The sequence below is a fragment of the Monopterus albus genome, unplaced genomic scaffold (assembly GCF_001952655.1).
Source record: "Monopterus albus unplaced genomic scaffold, M_albus_1.0 scaffold51.1, whole genome shotgun sequence".
NCBI lineage: Eukaryota > Metazoa > Chordata > Actinopteri > Synbranchiformes > Synbranchidae > Monopterus > Monopterus albus.
Window position 1 is genome coordinate 4,590,233 of NW_018127931.1, and position 19,472 is coordinate 4,609,704.

Sequence of the window (19,472 nt, forward strand, 5' to 3'; positions counted from 1 at the left end):
GATGGGGAGTGTAGGAAAGAGGGGAAGAGGCGAGTGCAGGCGGGTTGGAGTGGGTGGAGAAAGGTGTCAGGAGTGTTGTGTGACAGAAGAGTGTTGGCAAGAATCAAAGGAAAGGTGTACAAGACAGTAGTGAGACCAGCTATGCTGTATGGGTTAGAGACTGTAGCAGTGAGGAAAAGACAAGAGGCAGAGATGGAGGTAGCAGAGATGAAGATGTTGAGGTTCTCTTTAGGAGTGACCAGGATGGACAGGATTGGGAATGAGCACATCAGAGGGACAGCTCAGGTTGGCTGTTTTGGGGACAAGGTCAGAGAGGCCAGATTGAGATGGTTTGGACATGTACAGAGGAGGGATAGTGGTTATATTGGTAGAAGGATGTCGGAGATGGAGCTGCCAGGCAAGAGGTCAAGAGGAAGGCCAAAGAAGAGATATACGGATGTGCTAAAAGAGAACATGAAGTTAATTGGAGTGAGAGTAGAGGATGCTGAGGATAGAGTTAGGTGGAATCAGATGATTCGTTGTGGGGACCCCTAACAGGAACAGCTGAAAGAAGAAGAAGAGCAAGAACTTCTGTAGCACAGGTGCTTAAGTAGTGCAGGCATATGTCGTCAACTCAAAAAATTCAGGCAAACTTAGAAAATAGTGAGCTTAATTCATAAACAATCTGGCAGCAAGCATGACATGGTACAGGAAACAGCAGTCCAGCATGGACTGTCCATCACAATGTTGTGAACAAGAAGTGAACTCTGGGTCAAAGTCATGATGGAATGTAATTAAACAAATTGGATTGCTTGGGCTTAAAGGACCACAAACCATTAAAGAGGATAAAGACATCTATTCACACACATAACATTAGATAACAATAGTTATTATAGCCTAACCACTGAATGTTTGAGTTAGCCAATATGTAAGTATTTTGGAAAATATGACAGACATAAAATTTATGTTAATAAAAGTACTTTTTAGTGAATGTATCCAGTTGCTGTACTGCTTGTGCAGTCAGCTGTAATGTCAGTTCCTACCTGACTGAGGTCTGGTACTGGCAGGAGTTTCTCCAGTTTGAAAAGAAACTCCCACACAAGGAGCTGCATGTCTGTGTCATAGCTGAGACCATATTCGGTAGGAAAAATCTCCTGGGAAGGACAAAGGTAATGCTTACTCAAATATGCCACTGCGAGGGGACATTACAAAAAATGAGTGAGTGCATAACAAATCAATCTCTTCAGAATGCCCACTGGGCTCCATGTGAAGCTGCCTTGCCTGGTAAAAATGCTCCCTTTCTGCTGGGTCTTTTAGAAGTGTTTGGATAAGCTCCACAAAAATTGTCTCCTCTGCATCCACCTCTGCATCTCCACTCTGAAAGACAGGATCATTGTTACTGGGACCAAACAACCCCAACAACATAAGCATAGCTCTCTGTCCGACAACAAGGGACATGTGACAGTGCTGTATATCTTAATGATATGAACCATTGATACAGTGTCACCTGTTTTTTGGTACTTGTAATACGGCTATTGTGAAAACACTGCTCTTACTTACTCCTGTGTATCCTGGGGGGCGGATTCTCTCTAAGTGATGCTGTATGCACAAAATGTCCGCTGGTTCCTCAGTTCTGCACAACTCAAGAATAATCTCAAGAGAAAGATGTAGAACAAAGACAAGGTTGCCCTTTCAGAAATACACTTAAGTGTATCAGTGACATTACTGCACAGTTATTAACATTTCTGTAACTTGATTTCATCTGAAATTCAGACTCACTTTTGATCGCAGTCGGAGAAGCAGTCTGCCTCGCTGCTTTGGAGTGAGCAGATCTGGAACCGTGGCTGTCACCAAGGTCACAAACTCATCGAGCTTTTCATAATCAAGAATGTCTCCCCTCTGAGCCACCTGCCACATGGCTGCAGAGAGCAGCCGCAGAGGAGGGATCAGCAGCCTTAATGATGACAACGGCAGGAATATGTCTGCACACAGACAGACAGTAGTGAACTGGGCCATAATGTCTTTGTGAAGTGCCAAGTGTCTTCTTGTGATGTGCCCCCCCGTTCCACAGCAAACACACTTGAGTGGTACACCCTAATTTTACTTGTACACGGGGTCAGGAGTGGGTATTTAGTTCAAACACTTAACTATAAAATCTGATTTAAATATGAAAAAAGTGTGAAGCTAAAAGACAGTAAGTCACTGGTAACTCAGAAACCTTATACGAGTCAAATGTTTTGTTCCACAGACCACACTACAGTGCATGTACTCGAGCCAGAGCACAGATTATGTGACTGTATCACAGTGAAATAATGCAAATTACACAACAAAAAGCATCACAAATGGGCAGGCTTAAAGCTACCATACTGATTGAGTAAAATGAATGCTCTCCTATCACAGTTGCAACTGACAAGCTTAAATGAACGCCTAGTAATATAATGGTACCTTATGCTAATGTATTTCGATTCTGTTCTAACCCCCTACATTTTTGTGATAATCGTTCTCTACATCGATAGTACTGTCTTTTAAATTTTTTTTAACCAATGCATACTCATGGAATTTAAAAACGGGTCAACTGCATTCATATTAGTATTAGTGGTGCGTTTTCAAATTTCATGAATATACAAGCCAAGAGATATTATCTATAGTTCTCTTAAGGACACGTCATTAGCTAACTACAGCACAAAACAAAATCTCTGCTCAGCTCAAGCATCAATTAACTACTTTTTTCATTTGGCTGATTTGCCTTACTAGCTACTTAGCTGAACACTGGAAAATGTAGCTTCAAGTATTCGATTAATAAGTCGTCAGAATCACAAACAAAATGAAATCATTTTCTTTCATTTAAGAGCAATGCTTACGTATTTAACGTTACATATATATAAATGTTGTCCTAATCGCATATTTTGCTGCTAAATTAGCGTTATCGCTAGCTATAATCATCGCTGTTAGTCGTTAGCTCGTAGCCCCAGCTAAGTTCTCTAGCTCGTTAACTGTGACAAAATCATTAAACACCCCAGTGAACGGACCTGTGTTGTCCATTTGATAAACACTGATAGCCGTGTCCATTGTTAACACAATACACAGTTACTTTTAATAGTCGCTAACAAAACTATCACAAAGTTGCAAGCCATTTCATGTTAGCTTTTGCCAACGGAAACATGTTGGAACTTGTTTTCAAAATAAAACTATCACATATAAAATGCATTTTAGCTATACAGAAGTATTTCTCATAAATAGCGCCCGCCAATACGCAAGAAAGTAAAGTAATGCAAGGTATTTAATTTATAAGTTCTTGGTGTAAAAAGCAAACAATTTATACTGTCATCCATTAGCTATTACTTGTGGGTAGCAACAGGTGGGCTGTGCTCACAAGGGTCTATGTACATTAAAAGATTCTATCAAGTGAAGTAAATAGTATATTAATGGCTGTTGCTGACGTATTGTCATAAGTTCTTAACCAGCAAACTATAAATGGACTACAAGACATGCCACATTTAACAACATAAATAACTCCCCAATGGAAATGGCACAAAGCACATGTAATAAATCTAATCTAAACTAATATGGATATAATAGATTTGAAATGTATGTAAATGTGAATACTATATAAATTAAAATAAAAAGTCACAATTTAGCAGGTTAGGAAAACACTTTATTTGCTGTATTTTCCATGTGAAAACAAGATTTTAGTGTGTTGGAATTATACTTCACAACAACAAGTTCTTTAAGGTATGCAAGTAAAATTTTGTTGCTCTGATGTATTAAGTGACCCTATACTGGATTTTCAGACACCTTATTATAACAGAAATACATATCAAGATGTGAGACTGCTCGTACCTCTTCAGTGCCTAAAACAGAATGCTTACAAGTTTAACAGTAACTTAACTGACTGAAAAACTCTTTCTTTCCCTCTGCCATTAGGCTCCTAAACAGCTGAGGAGTTTATTACCAGGAAATACATAATGTACCGACGACCTGTGTACTGTTTACATTCTCAGTTTGCACATGTATAATTTCACATTAACTGTTGACTACTGCACATGCTGCTCCCATGCAGCATACATTCTCTTATTATATTCTTATATATTTTTATTATACTGCTGCATTTGTTGCTTAAAGTGCTTTAGATTTTGTGTTACTTACTCATCTACTTTATATTTCATTTGTATTTTGTGGCATTCATGTGGACAGTAAAGTAAGAATTTCATTGTACAGGGAAACACGTTTCCTAACTGTGTATATGACAAATAAACACTTTGACTCATTATGGATCAAAACATTGAGTAAGTCCGTTCTACTAGGCAACATTTATAGTGACAACAATTACAATAGCATCTTAGTGATTTTGCATCAGGTACAAATTCTGATAAAGCCAATAACTAACTCTCACATTTAAATAACACAAACTTCAATTTGTCCTCTCACCCACAACAATATCATGAATCCATCCACTTAGAAAGACAGTTCTTAGCCAATGGCAGCAGGGTACAATGGGAATTTCTTTTGTGGTTCAAATCTCTCATATAAGAGCAGGATGTCACATATATAAAACTTGAAGTTCCATAGTCCAACCCATGGAAACTTGGGATGCGATATCCAATAATGCAGCATTATGTTCAGTCAAAGCTGGGTTAGCATCCCTGACAGCAGCGCAGGAGCAGCCCTTCATGTATCCAGGGGACAAATCTATAACAAAAACAATTGCATGTAAGGCAAAGGTTAAAACCCAGAAACCCCAGCAAAAGACAAGGGAGGAAAATACTCAGAAAAAAACAAAGGTACACGTGGTGACATTCAGTTTAGACAACAATACTGCATTATGGTTAAAGTGTTATACAAAGGCAGTGTATCTCAAAATGTTTTCAGAGCTTATATGGCCCTAACACATTCAGGAGTAGTAACAAGGGAAGGCACACTCCAAACAAATCTGGGAGACACTGATAAATAACGAAGGTACTCTAAATTACTGTTTAATCAGTGGTCTAATTAAAAATTAAGTGAATATGCTTAGATTTTGTACTATTTTGTCACACAAATCTAACAGTACCTCTGCTGTAACGGAACATAAAGTATTCTAATAGGCAAGCCTAATGATAAGGATAAGGACAATGACCTTTATTGGCCAAGTATGTTACACACAAGGAACTTGTTTCCGGTACAGAACCGATGGAGTTAGCTTGTTTAGCTACATGATTTAAAAAATACTAGCTTTGGGAAATTTTGTTTGAATATATACTTATTACTTTGGTGACATCACAGATAGCGACAAACATTAGTTAAATCCATCTGCATTAATAAGACTAACGTTAGCTCATTATTTTAGCAACTTCCGTAGCCGCCCTTTAACTAGCGTAGTTAGAATCTTATATGCTATATCCCACTTACGTTTTAAGAGATTACGAAGTACATGACGACAAACAACGCAAGGTCAATGAGTACGAACACCCAAAAATCAAACCAGTAGGAGTGTTTCGGTAAAGACGCTGAGTCTCCTTTAGAGTTCAACATTTTATTGTTTTCTTCTGACGCCATCAAGTGAGAAGCTCGCCCTCGCATGTTTCCCTAGCTATATGTGCGAACACCCCGGAAGACGACAAACGACGTGTCACGTAATCCTTCCAAATAAAACAATCCCGTGGTACTTGAAATGTGTAATTGCCATTTATCTGAACTTTTTTCCCACTGAACACAGAACTTTGGAAATGTTTATGAAATCGACATTTCATTATAGCCACCTGCATTCTCTGAAAATATACACCGATCAGCCACAACATTATGACCACCTGCCTAATACTGTTTACATAGGAGTCAACTTGGCAGTTGGTTGGCACTCCTGTCACTCTGCAGCTCACTGTGCATCTTCTATGAATCCATTTGCTTCCACAGTTATACTGTCAGGAAGAGCACAGATGTGCCTACAATTCAGTGAAAAACATATGTAAAAGGAGTGCAAACTGTGGTCATGAGGACAAGTTAGAATTTTTTAGACAAATTCAACTGCTTCACCACTCTAGGTGTGATATCACCACTACAGCCCCTGACTCTTTCGCTTCATAGAGACCAATGTACAGTATTTCTCATTTTCAACCATTTCAACAAAGATTCAAATAAATTTTAATCTTTTGAAAAGTACAAATAGAAGTTAAAGGTTTAATCTACAGTAGGGCAGCCTCATTATCAGTGAGCTGTGGACATCCATGACCCTGTCGCCAGTTCACCATTTGTCCTTCCTTAGACACTGTTGGTAGGTACTGACCACTACAGACCAAGAACACCCACCAAGACCTGCAGTGTGGGGGATGCTCTGACCCAGTCATCTCACCATCACAGTTTGGCCCTTGTCAAAGTTACTCAGATCCTTACACTTGCCCATTTTTCCTGCTTCCATCACATCAACTTTGAGGTCTGAATGTTCACTTGCTGCCTAATATACCCCACACACTGACAGGTGTCACTGTAACAGATAGTCAGTGTTATTCACTTCACCTGCCAGTGGTCATAATGTTATGCCTGATCGGGGTACAGGTCATTACCATTGTTCCATTCGTGTATATATACACATTGTAAACACTAGATGTCAGAAAGACATCACCAAAAGCTTGTTACTCTGGGCTCTAGTTGTTACTATCTCCCTATCTTACTACACAATATACAATACGTCAGTGTCATCCTATCTAACAGCAGATTGATACTATTTAATGTTTTCATTAGAAACATTTCTACTTTTGCTCACATTTGAGACATCAGATTATTGCCTGTAATTAACATTACAACTAATTTTCAAGGAATATTGTGAAATTCAAATTAACACTATATTTACTGATAACAGCTGCTAATAGTCCCTTTGTAGTAGTAATGGGAAACTGCTGGTACTGTAGGTTTAATGTCCAGTGAAGTTTTTATGTTTTTACTGATAACCCCTAATGTTGATTGTTCTGCATTTGAGCTGTTTGAGCAAATGAAGATTAGTTTCATTCTCATGGACTAAGTTCCATATTCAGTGCTTTCAAGGTCATGAACGTGTTTCTTTACGAGCATCCAATAATTTCTTAAAAAGTCACTGTAATATGCTGACACTTTTCACCTTGTGGCTGTCAGTTTTTTGACATAAACTACAATATGTATTTTTTAAGTAGTTTATTTCAATAGAGGCATATATACACAAGTTGTTAATCTGAGGACTCCCTATACTTTTATTCAAGTAGCCTACTTTTTACTTCAAAGAAAATGTACTTAAGTACATTTTTTGGGCACTCTGCCTACCTGTGATACTGTACTTTGTCTAAACTGCCCAAAACAGAAACATAAACATGCTTCAAATAGACATAAAAAGCAGGTTGTTTGTGACACCAATACCATTTAATAGGGCTTTACAAAGACTACAAAATGCTCCAGATGAGTTAAATCACTGTCTCTGTCTATTTACATGATATGTTACATACAAATGTACAAAATATAAACATTTAAGGACAAATGTTTCACCCAAAAAGAAGACAATTCTCTCTCAAACCAGAATGCTATGGTTTTCAACTGAGACTTAACTGCAAAGTGTTAAGTGGGAAAAATTACCAGCTGCATCAACACAATGGTGTACACTGTCAACGGTGTCAAAGTTCTGTTAGCTTGAGAACTAATGACCTACAACAGGAGTGTAGAATAGTGGAGAGGGCGACAGATTGAAGCTCAAGATTTATACATGGGCGTGAGTCTAGGTAAGGAACAACCTGTGGTATCATGATAACAACCCCTTTCATCTGCACGCCCTTGCAGGCTCAAGGCTGGCCAAGTTGGCTTGGCTGCAGAGACATGTGAAGCTGAAGACAGGTAGGATTGTAGAGGAAAAGATTGTCCTGAGGTTGTGACAATGTGACTTGTGGGTCTCTGGTGGGCTTTGACCAGTAGCACCTGTTGGTAAGTGTAACAGTACAATATCAGGTCAGCTTCAGTGCCTTGGACAACTGGCAAGCCTGACGTGGTGGTAAGCTTGGGTTAAAATATTCAGAGAAGAAGGGTTTCTAAGGACAGGTACTTCTAAAGACAGAGAGAATCCAGAGAATATTATGGCAGGATGGGAGAATACTGGAAAAGTGCCTCTTTTTTTGTTCTCCATCTGTGAGTTCAGCAAGTTAAAAAAAGCTTCTTACTGTACACCATATGCCTCCTGCGTGGGCAAGACATCCAGTCACTACAAGATATACCCGTTTCTGACAGCATGTAGAATTTTTGCATTTCTTTTTTCTCTGTTTTCAAAGTACAATATTTTACTCAGTGGATCAAGCATATTGTAACATCAACAGGGCAGAATGCATCTTTGATTCACTGTGCAAGACTTAAGTATTTACAATTCACCCCAACCTTATACTGTGCAAAACCAACCCACTCATTAAAGAAAGAGAGAACAATAAAAATTCAAAATGGCTTCTGTCCAGTACACACATACGTAAAGGTAAAGGTCTTTTCTCAATGCATCCCCTTTAGAAAGCTTCAAAACATGCTTGTCAGGCTAGACAACCCAAAAGTTTGGTTGTGCTCCAGTCAGTTCAAGTGAGCCCAGCTCACCTGGGCAGAAATTAACAAAAAATACTCCACCCCCAATGTTTTTACAATATTGGTCAGTTTAAATTCAAATACAGCATCGACTCTATCATTCTTTAACTGTCTGAAAACAAGAACTTTAGAAGAAGAGGGAGCAACGACAAACAAAAGATGCTGTTTTTCTGAAGCAGCTCGTCATCGTCCAACTTTTTCTCACTAATGGGAGGAGATGCCTCCCAAACATTTGCACATTTAAGGCAGTGAGAAAGCACCAGAATCACTGTTCCCTTTATCAGCCCATGCTGATCATTTGCTTCTGAAAGTGCTTTTGATTATGTTTTTGGTACCTCATGGATCCCAGAAAGGGTGCGGATGCTGACTGAGTCTATCAAATAACTGCCAGAAAGTTCCAAACAGGACTTTGTCACTTGGTTCTCCATTCACTTTTTTCTTTTAAATGCCACAGGAATCCAGCTATTTCCAATTAACTTTTGCTAAGCCTCCCCAGTTACTGTTGCTATGCCTGTCAAGCTTTCCAGTCCTGCACCTAAGCAGTTTAAAATGACAAAGCATTTGTCAATTGAAGTTTTTAGTAATTTTTGAAACAGCAGGTTCTTGATTTCAGACTAAGGTTGACGAGAGCACCTTCTCATTTTTATCTGACATCATGCATTGATTTTGCCAATAGAAATGGCAGATTTATCAGCTTTATGCTAATGTTAGCCCCATGAGTTGATTTGAAAAGGCAGTTCCCAGCTGACATGTTAATGTTTCCAGCTGATAAGTTTTAAAACAATAATCTTATAAAATGGGTCCTAAATATGCACTTGACAGCTACGTACATGATATGGCATTAAAAGACAGAGGCTAAAGCTGCATGTCACAGGAAAAAAGTCAGCATCCCTACCAGCTAATGAATCATGTAGAAGATATGGATCAACACTGTTCCTGTATGCAGTGTAGAGTTAGTGATCACTAGTGATAAAAAAACAATTAAGATCAGATGTTATTTCATTCTACAATATCTCTATATTGCTGCTTAGCTTGCATATTTGATCATATTTTCAGTATGTTTTCACTCTTGATGTTATAAGAAGCAAGGCTTTGTGGATGAGGATGAACCAATGTGTTTATATAGCACCCAGGACCGACTTCCACACAGTGGATGTGCTAGTCGGGACTGGGGCATTTTTTTAAACCTAACTTGCAGCCCCACAAATTAATGTAGTTAGTAAAAGATGGTTACTACTGTAAGTAGTAAACTATTTAGCTGAACATGAAAACATTTGAACTGATAATGATGATGGCTTTGGAAAGGCTTTTTCAATCTTGAGTATCGCTCTTACTACATGTTCATGCACACTGCTTGGATTGGTGAAAAAGTTCAAAGCTTGACAGACATGCCATGGACCGAACAGTGGGGTGAGGTGTTTAGCGAATGATCAACTGATTGATAGAGGGCACGGCCTGTTATGTCATGGTGCACTCAAAGATAACAAGTGACAACAGGCTTCAAAGTGACAAAGGCCAGTAACAACTTTATCCAAGTCTACAACGATGGTCGTGTCTGCATTGTGATGGCAAACTTGTGTGTGTGTGTGTGTGTGTGTGTGTGTGTGTGTGTGTGTGTGTGTGTGTGTGTGTGTGTGTGTGTGTGTGTGTGTGTGTGTGTGCACATATGGCAGTAAATCATAGTGAAACACTGGCACTTGTCCATGTTTTTCTTCACAGTAATAATGTGGCTGGATGACACAGACTGTGTTTTCGTTGTGCTTGTTGGCATGCAGGGCAGCAAGGAGTGGCTTGGCAGTGCCTGACACTGAGGAGGTTCAGGACACGAGACCAGCACCTCAAGGCTTACCTGATGACTGAGCTGAGGCCAGGAGGAGTGTGTTTATATGTGTGTCAGTATGTTATGATAATGTAACTCTTGTGATCCTAGTTGGGCTGTAGAGGTCTTGCAAATGTTTCAGCTCAACCCCATCTGGTGCCATCATGGAAGTGTAGAACTGATAGTACACAATTTATGTTCAGAAAAAGTGTTCAAATGTTCAAAAAAAATATAGTGGTAAACAGACAGTGTCTTCTAGCCCTAAATTCTACTCTAAAACATTCACTTCTGAGGTGCTAGTTCATCAAGATGTTTTTTTTTTTTACTTTATCAGACAATACAGAAACACAAAATCATTCTAATATCTGAGATGAGCCCAATTTGCAGGTGAAGAAACTATCAGCAGTTCACAGCCACTGTTTTCTAAGAGCTAAGAGTCTCCAGTAAGGCCACCAGAGGGCATTATAGCACATAAAAACACTAGTATTCTCCTATTACTTGGCTCCCTCAGTAAGTGTGGTCAGAGATCTGGTACCCCAGAGGTGTTAAAGACGTCTGCCTTGCTCAAGGACACTTTGGCCAGCTGGATTGTTGGTCAAATGAGGGCTCTAACCAATTAAAGCCTCTGATTAAAAAAAGTGTCCTCCTGCTGCCGTTATGTAAGTGTATTTACATATGTGTATGTATGTCTATGAGAAGCACCTCTGTAAATAAAAAGGACATAAACAACAGAACCTGTCCCACCCCATTGTAAACATCTGAAGATATAACTGGGTTAAAAAAGGAAAAAAAATTCCAGTTTTGTCTCTCAGTTTTTGACACTTTGTAGATTGAAATTCAATGGTAAATGAATGGAGCAAACTAGCTCATCATGGCTGAGAACAATTGAGTCTGCTTCAGAGGAATTAAGTCACTTATCAGACACATTCTGCCTACACATATATGAAAAGTTGTATTCCATTAAAATGGACTAACTTCACTATTTCATGTCAGTAAAAATAAATAATCCAACCTGTATGAATTTTATAATTTTGATAAAGTTAGTGACTGTTCTTCAAAACATAAAATCATTTCATTTCATATTGCACCATCACTATGTAAAAATAGGCATTTGCTTTTAAATAGTGGTATACCATTTTGGATAATAAAACTTTTCATATATATCACATATCTGTGCACTATAAGGAAGGTGTCTGGTAGTGATAGAGATTCAAAGGTTCCCAGGTTCAGGGGGTCCAAAGGTCTGGTGTCTTTCGGCACAGTTCTTGGTCTCATAGTGCCGACTCCAGTGAGGAGTCCAGCTGGTCATCATGGTGACTGGTGCTGTCACTGTCGCAGCTCTGCGTGCTGGAGTAGTTAGCTGCCTCCTGCAGCCGTAGCAGCATGTTCATCTGCAAATACAACACAACAATATATTAACAGAGACTGCGCATAGAAAAATAAAGACACCCAGCATGAGAACTTTAGATAATGTACACACAAATACAGTAAAGTTGATAAGTGTTTGATTAAATCTGAGTGAAAATAGCATTTTGCTGCAATGGATATAGTTTATTGAGGGCAGTTATTTCCAAACTGGAGATTAGGACCTCACTAAAGGTTGAAGAAGTGTACAACTTTTTCTACTCTTTGCTTACTTTTGCAAGCAGCTGCTGGGCAACCAGTAGTGACTCCAGGAAGTTACACTTCCAAACCAAGATACAGTCCAGTATATAAACTATAAAATGGCAAATTGCCATTTTTTCATTTTGGATTTTATGCAGACAAACAAACCAAATATATCTAGTGTTAATTAGTGAGCTTTGGAGGTGCTGGTAGACAGATTTTGCTATGTCTGGACAGAAAATAAACTAATTCCAGCCTTGATGCTAAGCTAAGGTAGCTGGCTGCTGGCATTAGACTTACACTTGTCAAATTTCCATACATGAGCAGGGCAAAATATTACAAATACCTTTCAATATAATTCAGTCCATTACAAATACAATGATCTCAATAATAAACATAATTTCTAATCATCAGAATCAGACTCAGAATCAGCTTTACTGGCCTAGTAGGTTAAAGACACAAGGAATTTGACTCCAGTACAGAGGTTCTCAATGTGCTTTGTAAGTTAAGAGGAAATATTCAATAGCATTAATGAAAAATTATATTAATTTATAAACTTTGTAAAAGTAAAATTTACAACAGAGCCAATGTATTAGATTGATTAAGACTGTACAAGAATACCTATTAAAGAGGCCAGTGTTTATCTAATGGATATCAGTTTTCTGATCTAACTCTGACAGAAAAGGCTGGGAATCACTGGTTTTTGCTGACTATTTTTACACATTCACTTACATTAACCGAGTGTGATGTTTGTGATGTGGATCATAGGCTATATTTTCCCTAAACTAGTAAAGAACTACTACTACTCACAAACTTTATTTTTATGTTTACCACAACACTTTTAAAACCTTATGGTGAATCACAACAACAGAAGAGCAGAACTCCTCACTCCCGAAACAAATGAAGATGAAGTAGATGAAATGAAGTCTGGCGGTAGGACCTGACCCGAACTACACCCCTTCTGTTTCTATGTCATTTCAACTGCTGAAAACCCCCCTTTCTCACTTTAGTTATTTGTTACCCACCCATCCTCCATTTAAAAATAAAGTAATAACCATAATAAAAATAACTTCTTTCCCTCTATTCTATCGGGGGTCTGCCGGTGCCCGAGCATGGTGCAGATCTCCAAAACTTTTCCCAAAAACTGTAAGTGCACAAACACTTCAAGATCATAAGCGTCTCCCATTTCCATATTTACCACATTCCCATAGTGAGGGCAGTTCACAGCCAGTGAATGGTAAATGATGTAGAAGTGCTGATGTATCTGATGCACTGCTTCATATGTTCCTAAGCCTTTTCATACCTGTGCTCAAAGTGTCATGGCTACAACACACACACTTCAAAATCAACCAAGTAGCTTTTTTGTTTGTTTTTGTTTTTTCCCTTTTTCTTTTTACTTTTTACATGACTACCCTTTAATTCCTCTTAGGCTACAATAACCCACCAAAATGGAAACTAATTCTCTATCTCTTCACCCATTTGCCTTTATCTTTCTCTGCTCTCCCTCAACAATTGATCCTTTTGTATGTGTGACTACTTTAGGTATTTTTTTGCTTGTCGTAAATTGTCTCTCTAAATAAACTAAACTCTCCACATTAGACTCCAACAATGTTACTGCATATGTTTTGTCTCCCTCACCAGTGGATCTCCCTCAGTGTCACTCTGAGACACTTGCTTGGATGACGCTCCCTCCTTGGATGAGCTGTAGCTGTCGTATCCTACATCTTCTGGCCTCAGCTGGAGCAATGACTGCCCATCCTGCTGCAGTGAGGTGGCACTCCATGGGTATGTATCATTCACCCACTTGGACGGATCCTCCCATGCTGCTCTTTTGCCATACAGCTGCAGGAGTGAAAAGGAAGAAAGGATGTAGATGAACGTGAGTAATGAAAAACATTTGTGACTTCCAGCATTATCAAAGAGCCTGAACCTGTTTGTTGATGATTTGCTATTTTGTAGGTCGTCTTCTGTTTTACTTGATTTATGTTTTATATTGAATGCTACAATAATGCTGTAATAATTAGAAAAAATCTAAGTGGTGTCATTTCAAGGTTCTGATTCTCTCTCTAAGGTTATACTGTGTATTTACTGATAACAGTGCAGCTTTATAATGATCTGTGTGTTTTTTTATATTTTGATTACTCAGTGTGGTGAATTTGTTTTATTTCAGTGTGTTGGAGCAAGTCTTGTACTTCTTATAGTCATTTGGCTTTTGCTCAACAGAGTTAATTTTAAGCATTATAGGACATACCTGAAGCCCTTCCCTGACTGCCTCCAGCAGGTAGGGCACCAAGGAATAGTTCCACAGGTCGGTGAACCAAACCCGGGAGCCTTCTACATCCATGGGACAAGACAGGAAGAGACGGGGGCCTGTGAGGACAAAAAAGCCCAGATGATGAGTGTTTGTTGAATGGAAGATGGAAGAGCCCAAAGACACAAAGCAAACTAACGACGCACATGTAAATTCAAGCAACATTCAATGATTTATGACAGCTACAGTAATATTCAGCAACAGTGGTTAAAAAAGGACACCACGCAGGCTTTAGTATTGGTGAAATGCATATGTGTGAATTGACCTATTGTGACATCAGAGGAGCTGTGTGCCTCCAGGAAGCTGTTGAGGTGCTGCCAGGTCTTGGGGATCCAGTCGATGATCTTAATCAGGTCATTGCTGCGCATGTTCTTATTGATCTCTGTCTCTATCAGCTTCCGCCTCAGGAACCGGCCCAGGAAACCTTTGACTGGCTCAGTGTGGTTGGTGCACAGCACCCACCTATGACAAGACAGGTCATCGGTGGTCAAACAAAATCAGTGGTACTAATGAGCAATCCAACATTTAAATCTCATCAAGGCAACATATTACAGATAATGTGACTTGTGCTGTCTCAGGCCTTCCTACCATCAGTAGAAAGGGTTTAGGTTTATTTCACATTACTATAATAGATTCACATTAATTTCATGTCTGGCTCATGATGAGCTTTCCCCAATCACTTTGTAGCTGCCAAATCATCATCTAGTCAAACATTCCAAGCCAAACTGATCCTCACTGATAACATGTATTATAGTCCATCCATTTTCATCTAACATGGTTCATTATGCAAGAGGCATAATTACAGCACTCACTGTGAAAGAATGCCTTTAGTTTACAATGTGGGAGAGATAACACACTGATATGGGACCGAAATGAATTATCTGACAAATAAAATGAAACATAACTGCTTTATGGAATCAATAACAGTTCTATACATTACACAATCCTTACACAATATACAGTACGAACATCACTACATAAGGAGTATTTTAACCATCACATAAATCACCAATACCACAATATATTGAATTCAGTGACAAGGTTCTGGCTCAAGTCTCATCACAAACCTGAAATTGTGGTGTAGCTCAAGGTTAGGAGAGGAGGAAACTCCCTGGTTCATGGTTCCAATAACATATGGACTAATAGAGAAAAAGACAACAAAATATATAATAATTACTCACAGTTGCAACCAGTGTGTCCCGCTAAACTGCTGCATAATGTTGCTGCTAGTTCAGCCAAAGATTTTTAGCGACTTTTAATCAAATGGTTTTTTTGCTCCTGTTCTGCCACAGCATCCTCATCCTCACATTAGTGCTTTACATGATGGACAGTCTAATTATTCATCAGTATGAATCACCAGTCATCAAATAAATACATAAATGAATGAATGAATGATTGAATGAATAATATTAACTGTACTGATAAAGCTGTGTGTGACTAGTGGCAGAAGTACAGATTAGAAGTCATTCTTGCTACGAAAAGAGGAAGAGTTTTAATTCACCATTTGTGGTATTTGCAGTTGAGGAAGCCATTGAATATATCACTGAGGGAGCCAATGTGGTGGAGATTGTCCAGGACGACCACAGTGGGGAGCTCTGTGTCTGTTCTCTCAGAGTTGCACTGTTCTGCCAGGTTGCACAAGTACTGACGCAAGTCCTGCAGAAGGCAGCATTTCCAGGTTTTAATGTATACACACTCATTTGGGTGCAACTTTTTTGCTTGGAACATTCATTTGGAAATCTGTAAACAGCACTGCTGTTCAGGCATTCTTCTCTCTGGACAAACCTTAACTATAAAAAGCTACAAATGGGTAAAGTTTCAATGTCTGTCACTGCTGTTAAAAGTATCAATGATGCAGCTCACGTACTGAAGCCCATTACTGAATACTAGTATATTTTCCTTATGTCCAAAAATGTCATGTTTCGAAGTCAGTCTTTCAGAATCAAAGCATAAAGGCTGTTTTTCAAGACTGCAATTTTGTACTAACAGTCAACAATCATAGAGGAGACATCTAAGGAACAGGAGGCAAAGAATCCCAATCTGTACACATAGCAGCACAGAAGACATTTGGTGCATAATCAGGTGTAATTTAAGAAGATTTGTTCATATTTGCATGTGATATCCAATACTCTTTGGTAGAATGTAATTAAAAACTGGTTTTCCCTTAATTTTTCTTGAGACAAATGTATTGCATTCTGGGAAGGTAGGAATCACTACATGCACAAAGATTATGTTAAAAAAATCATTGCTGCAATGTGCAGAAAATTTGTTCCTGAACAACAACAAAATCAAACCTGTGTTTATCTACCTTGCTTGAGTTTTGGTCGACATTGAAACTGGCCACATTGCGTTCGGTCACCTCCTGCCCAAACTGGGAAATGATGTACTCAGCCAGCTTGGCAGCCAGGAAAGATTTGCCAGTGCCACTGGGTCCTGAGAGGATGATACGGCGGTGCTCCATCAACAGGTTGAGGTATCGCTGGATGATGGGCTTCGGGATGAGCGTGTCAAACACCAGGCTGTCTATACTGCTCTCCTTTACTCCTAGGAAAGGGAAGGAAGGAAGGAGGGAAGAAAAGATGGATAGGCAGAAGAGTGAATATTACTGTAATAACGACTTGTTTTGCTAAATAAGGTTCAAGTTGAAAACCCAAACCTGGTTTCAACTGTACATCAAGTTGAAATAGAAACTCCTTGTTTCCTTGCTGCCATACCTTTGGGGCTGATCTTGATGACGTTGTCGCCCACCAGGTAGCCGCAAGGTAGCAGCTCAGGCACTTCGGAGGCATGGGAGCGAACCACTTCACCCATCCTGTAGCAGTCGATGCTGTCTGAATTGAGACCCAGGCTGGTCAGAGGGTCCACCCGAAACACATACTCCTGCAGTGAGGATTTAATTAAGTTAAAGGAGGGAAGCAGCTTTGCACCAGGTTAGGACGACACCCAGTCAGCAGACCAGCTTGAAGATGGTACAAATGAAAAAACTATATTCTTTGACCTCCTTTTCTAAGTTCTAGTGGGTTTATAATTGTCTTAATTTTAACCTCACAGAAACATAATTTTAAAGAATAAAACATATACCTCATCCTTAGGTGGGGTGTGGCTTATGAAATCTAATTCCATGCACTCAAGGATATTAATTAAACACATAATAAAATATCAAATATGGGCCTCTGCAACTGTATGCATTACTCTCCCTTTTTCATATTGTTTCAGCTCAATAACTAGTTGTATTTTAAAGTAGATGAATGTACCATAATTAATGTGCCATAACACTTAAGTTATCTACACCATTTATACAAACATCACTTGATAAGATTAGAGGAACTCTTATGTATTTCTTGTGTATTCTTGTATTTTGCCTGGTGCCCAATTCAAATATTAACAATGGCTGCATTCAAATTAGGTGTACATGTGTCAGAGCTCTGCTGTTGTGCATGATTACTCACACATTAATACAACAAACTGTTAGAAAGTCATCATCGAAGCTAACCATTGGTTCTTCTGCTATGACCACTGAAAATGTCTGCAGTGAAAATCTACCATGTGCTTTAATGACTAACCTATATCAGTAAGAAAAGGACTTTATCATTTACCTTGAAGAGACGTCGGATGACCCCATCCAAGACGTCCCACTTGGTTTTTCCACTCACACCTATAGACCCAATCAAGTACTCTTGGCTTTGTGTACCCTGAGTTGGGTTGACAAATTAATCAAAACACAGGAGTCAAATAAGTTTATAATGTTTGTTTCAAGGGAAAATAATGTGAAATCTTCATCCACTAACCTTAGTGGCATTTGGCCCACTGCTGATGGTAACCACTATTCGCACATTCCTGCCTTCTTTGCGCAAATTACCCTCATAGCTGTCATCTAGCAGAATATCTGAAAGCAAAAATTTTGGTTAGGAAGCACAAAGAAATTTTAATTTATCAGAACTTTGATTCATAATAAACTAAAAATGCACAGACAGCCCTCAAAGCAAAAGAGAGCTAATGGGTTTCTTTCATGTGATAATTACTTTTACTTTTAATCAATGCTCCCATATAAAGCAATTTATAGTCAGTCTGTCAAATGATAATGCATGTGGGTTAGAAAATGAAATAGACTATACACAGTATAATTCATATCCCCGTATTAGTAGAATCAGACTGCAATATGAATAATCAGGTTTTGTTCTATATCATATTGTGAACATGATTAAAACCAGGACAACATAATGCATACAACAGGGATTAGTTTTCATGCAAAGGTACTAAGTGACAGATGATGATGATGATGATAGTGAAATGGCACAAGGAGATGTTGAATGAAGTTCAATTTGAAACAGTATATTGAAATGATCATATTTGTCACAAAACATTCTAATGAAAAGATCAGTCCCCTCAGGGGCACCAATGAACAACATTGCACCTAGGGCACCAAAATGTCCAGAAACCTTTAGCCTTTGACAACAACCACAACACTAACAACTCCAACCATAAGTCTCTCTTGTTTTTTTTTTTTTTTTTTTGCAGGTTCCACATTGTATGCGATTGGCTTCTCTTAGTTGAGGGCTTTTGTTGTTGTGCTCATAACTGTTGGGCTGATAATGGCCCACTGGCCTACCCCTCTTCCAACATGTTACGGCTCTCAGCTCATCCCTCCATCAATTAATGAGGCCCTGAGTCCTCTGAGAGAACTGTGCCTTCTCTGTTAATTACAGGACAAGTCAGAAGGGGCCAACACTATTTCACTTCTCAAATGGAGCTTGTATGTGTGTGAGTGTGTAACAGACTCCTACTATTTTGAGTGAGAGAGCCACTATTTCTTCACTTCATGCAGGTCCTCCTGATAATTTCTCTCTGTGCTAAGACAACTGTCTTACATTTACTGAGGCTAGTACAGAGTGAGTTAATCCAACTTGATGCTGTGAAAAAAACCTAAGCAGCAATAAATTCAAGTCAGCTCTGGGAGGTAGTTTCTGCAGAATATAAACTGTGTCATGGTTTAACTAGACAGAACAGCATAACATATCAATTACACCTGTATGAAAGAAAAAGAAAATCCTGCTTGTCCTCCTGAAATTGTTGGGGGCAGGGGAATTATTACACAGTTTTGTTACTTACTTCCACCACACTTACTGCTCCGCACTCATTTTTGCACTATCTGAGATGCTGCCAACCAGAATTTGTATACAATGTATACAATGACAAAAAAGCCTCTTT

The 19,472-nt window shown here is 38.9% G+C and overlaps 2 protein-coding genes and 1 long non-coding RNA gene across 13 annotated transcripts in view; all 3 read right to left on the reverse strand.

The window, feature by feature from the left end:
- The window catches only part of LOC109960914 (zinc finger protein 2 homolog), a 14,102-nt gene extending 10,549 nt beyond the window's left edge, over positions 1 to 3,553 (reverse strand). Inside the window, exons 1-5 of one of the 3 annotated variants that reach the window (XM_020601372.1) lie at positions 3,009 to 3,553; positions 1,759 to 1,961; positions 1,540 to 1,632; positions 1,261 to 1,356; positions 1,023 to 1,133 (exon numbers count right to left, since the gene is read on the reverse strand). In XM_020601372.1, the coding sequence (XP_020457028.1) occupies positions 1,023 to 1,133; positions 1,261 to 1,356; positions 1,540 to 1,632; positions 1,759 to 1,961; positions 3,009 to 3,048 (543 nt within the window). In that variant the 5' untranslated portion in view covers positions 3,049 to 3,553. Of the gene's footprint in view, positions 1 to 1,022; positions 1,134 to 1,260; positions 1,357 to 1,539; positions 1,633 to 1,758; positions 1,962 to 2,840; positions 2,973 to 3,008 lie in introns of those variants that run through there. The other 2 variants (XM_020601373.1, XM_020601374.1) reach the window with 2 other exon arrangements.
- A 717-nt stretch (positions 3,554 to 4,270) lies between these two features.
- LOC109960940 (uncharacterized) lies at positions 4,271 to 5,563 on the reverse strand. The gene is made up of 2 exons (XR_002275072.1): positions 5,368 to 5,563; positions 4,271 to 4,668 (listed from the first exon to the last, which is right to left on the reverse strand). It is a non-coding gene; the product is annotated as an uncharacterized LOC109960940 (long non-coding RNA).
- A 4,595-nt stretch (positions 5,564 to 10,158) lies between these two features.
- nav3 (neuron navigator 3) overlaps positions 10,159 to 19,472 on the reverse strand; it is a 495,508-nt gene continuing 486,194 nt past the window's right edge. For all 9 annotated transcript variants that reach the window (XM_020601356.1, XM_020601357.1, XM_020601354.1 and 6 more), the window contains 10 exons: positions 18,053 to 18,150; positions 17,861 to 17,956; positions 16,979 to 17,144; positions 16,573 to 16,808; positions 15,766 to 15,920; positions 15,332 to 15,403; positions 14,530 to 14,726; positions 14,205 to 14,323; positions 13,592 to 13,795; positions 10,159 to 11,739 (listed from right to left, as the gene is read on the reverse strand). In XM_020601356.1, coding sequence (XP_020457012.1) covers positions 11,620 to 11,739; positions 13,592 to 13,795; positions 14,205 to 14,323; positions 14,530 to 14,726; positions 15,332 to 15,403; positions 15,766 to 15,920; positions 16,573 to 16,808; positions 16,979 to 17,144; positions 17,861 to 17,956; positions 18,053 to 18,150 — 1,463 coding nt within the window. In that variant the 3' untranslated portion in view covers positions 10,159 to 11,619. The remainder of the gene's footprint in view (positions 11,740 to 13,591; positions 13,796 to 14,204; positions 14,324 to 14,529; positions 14,727 to 15,331; positions 15,404 to 15,765; positions 15,921 to 16,572; positions 16,809 to 16,978; positions 17,145 to 17,860; positions 17,957 to 18,052; positions 18,151 to 19,472) is intronic.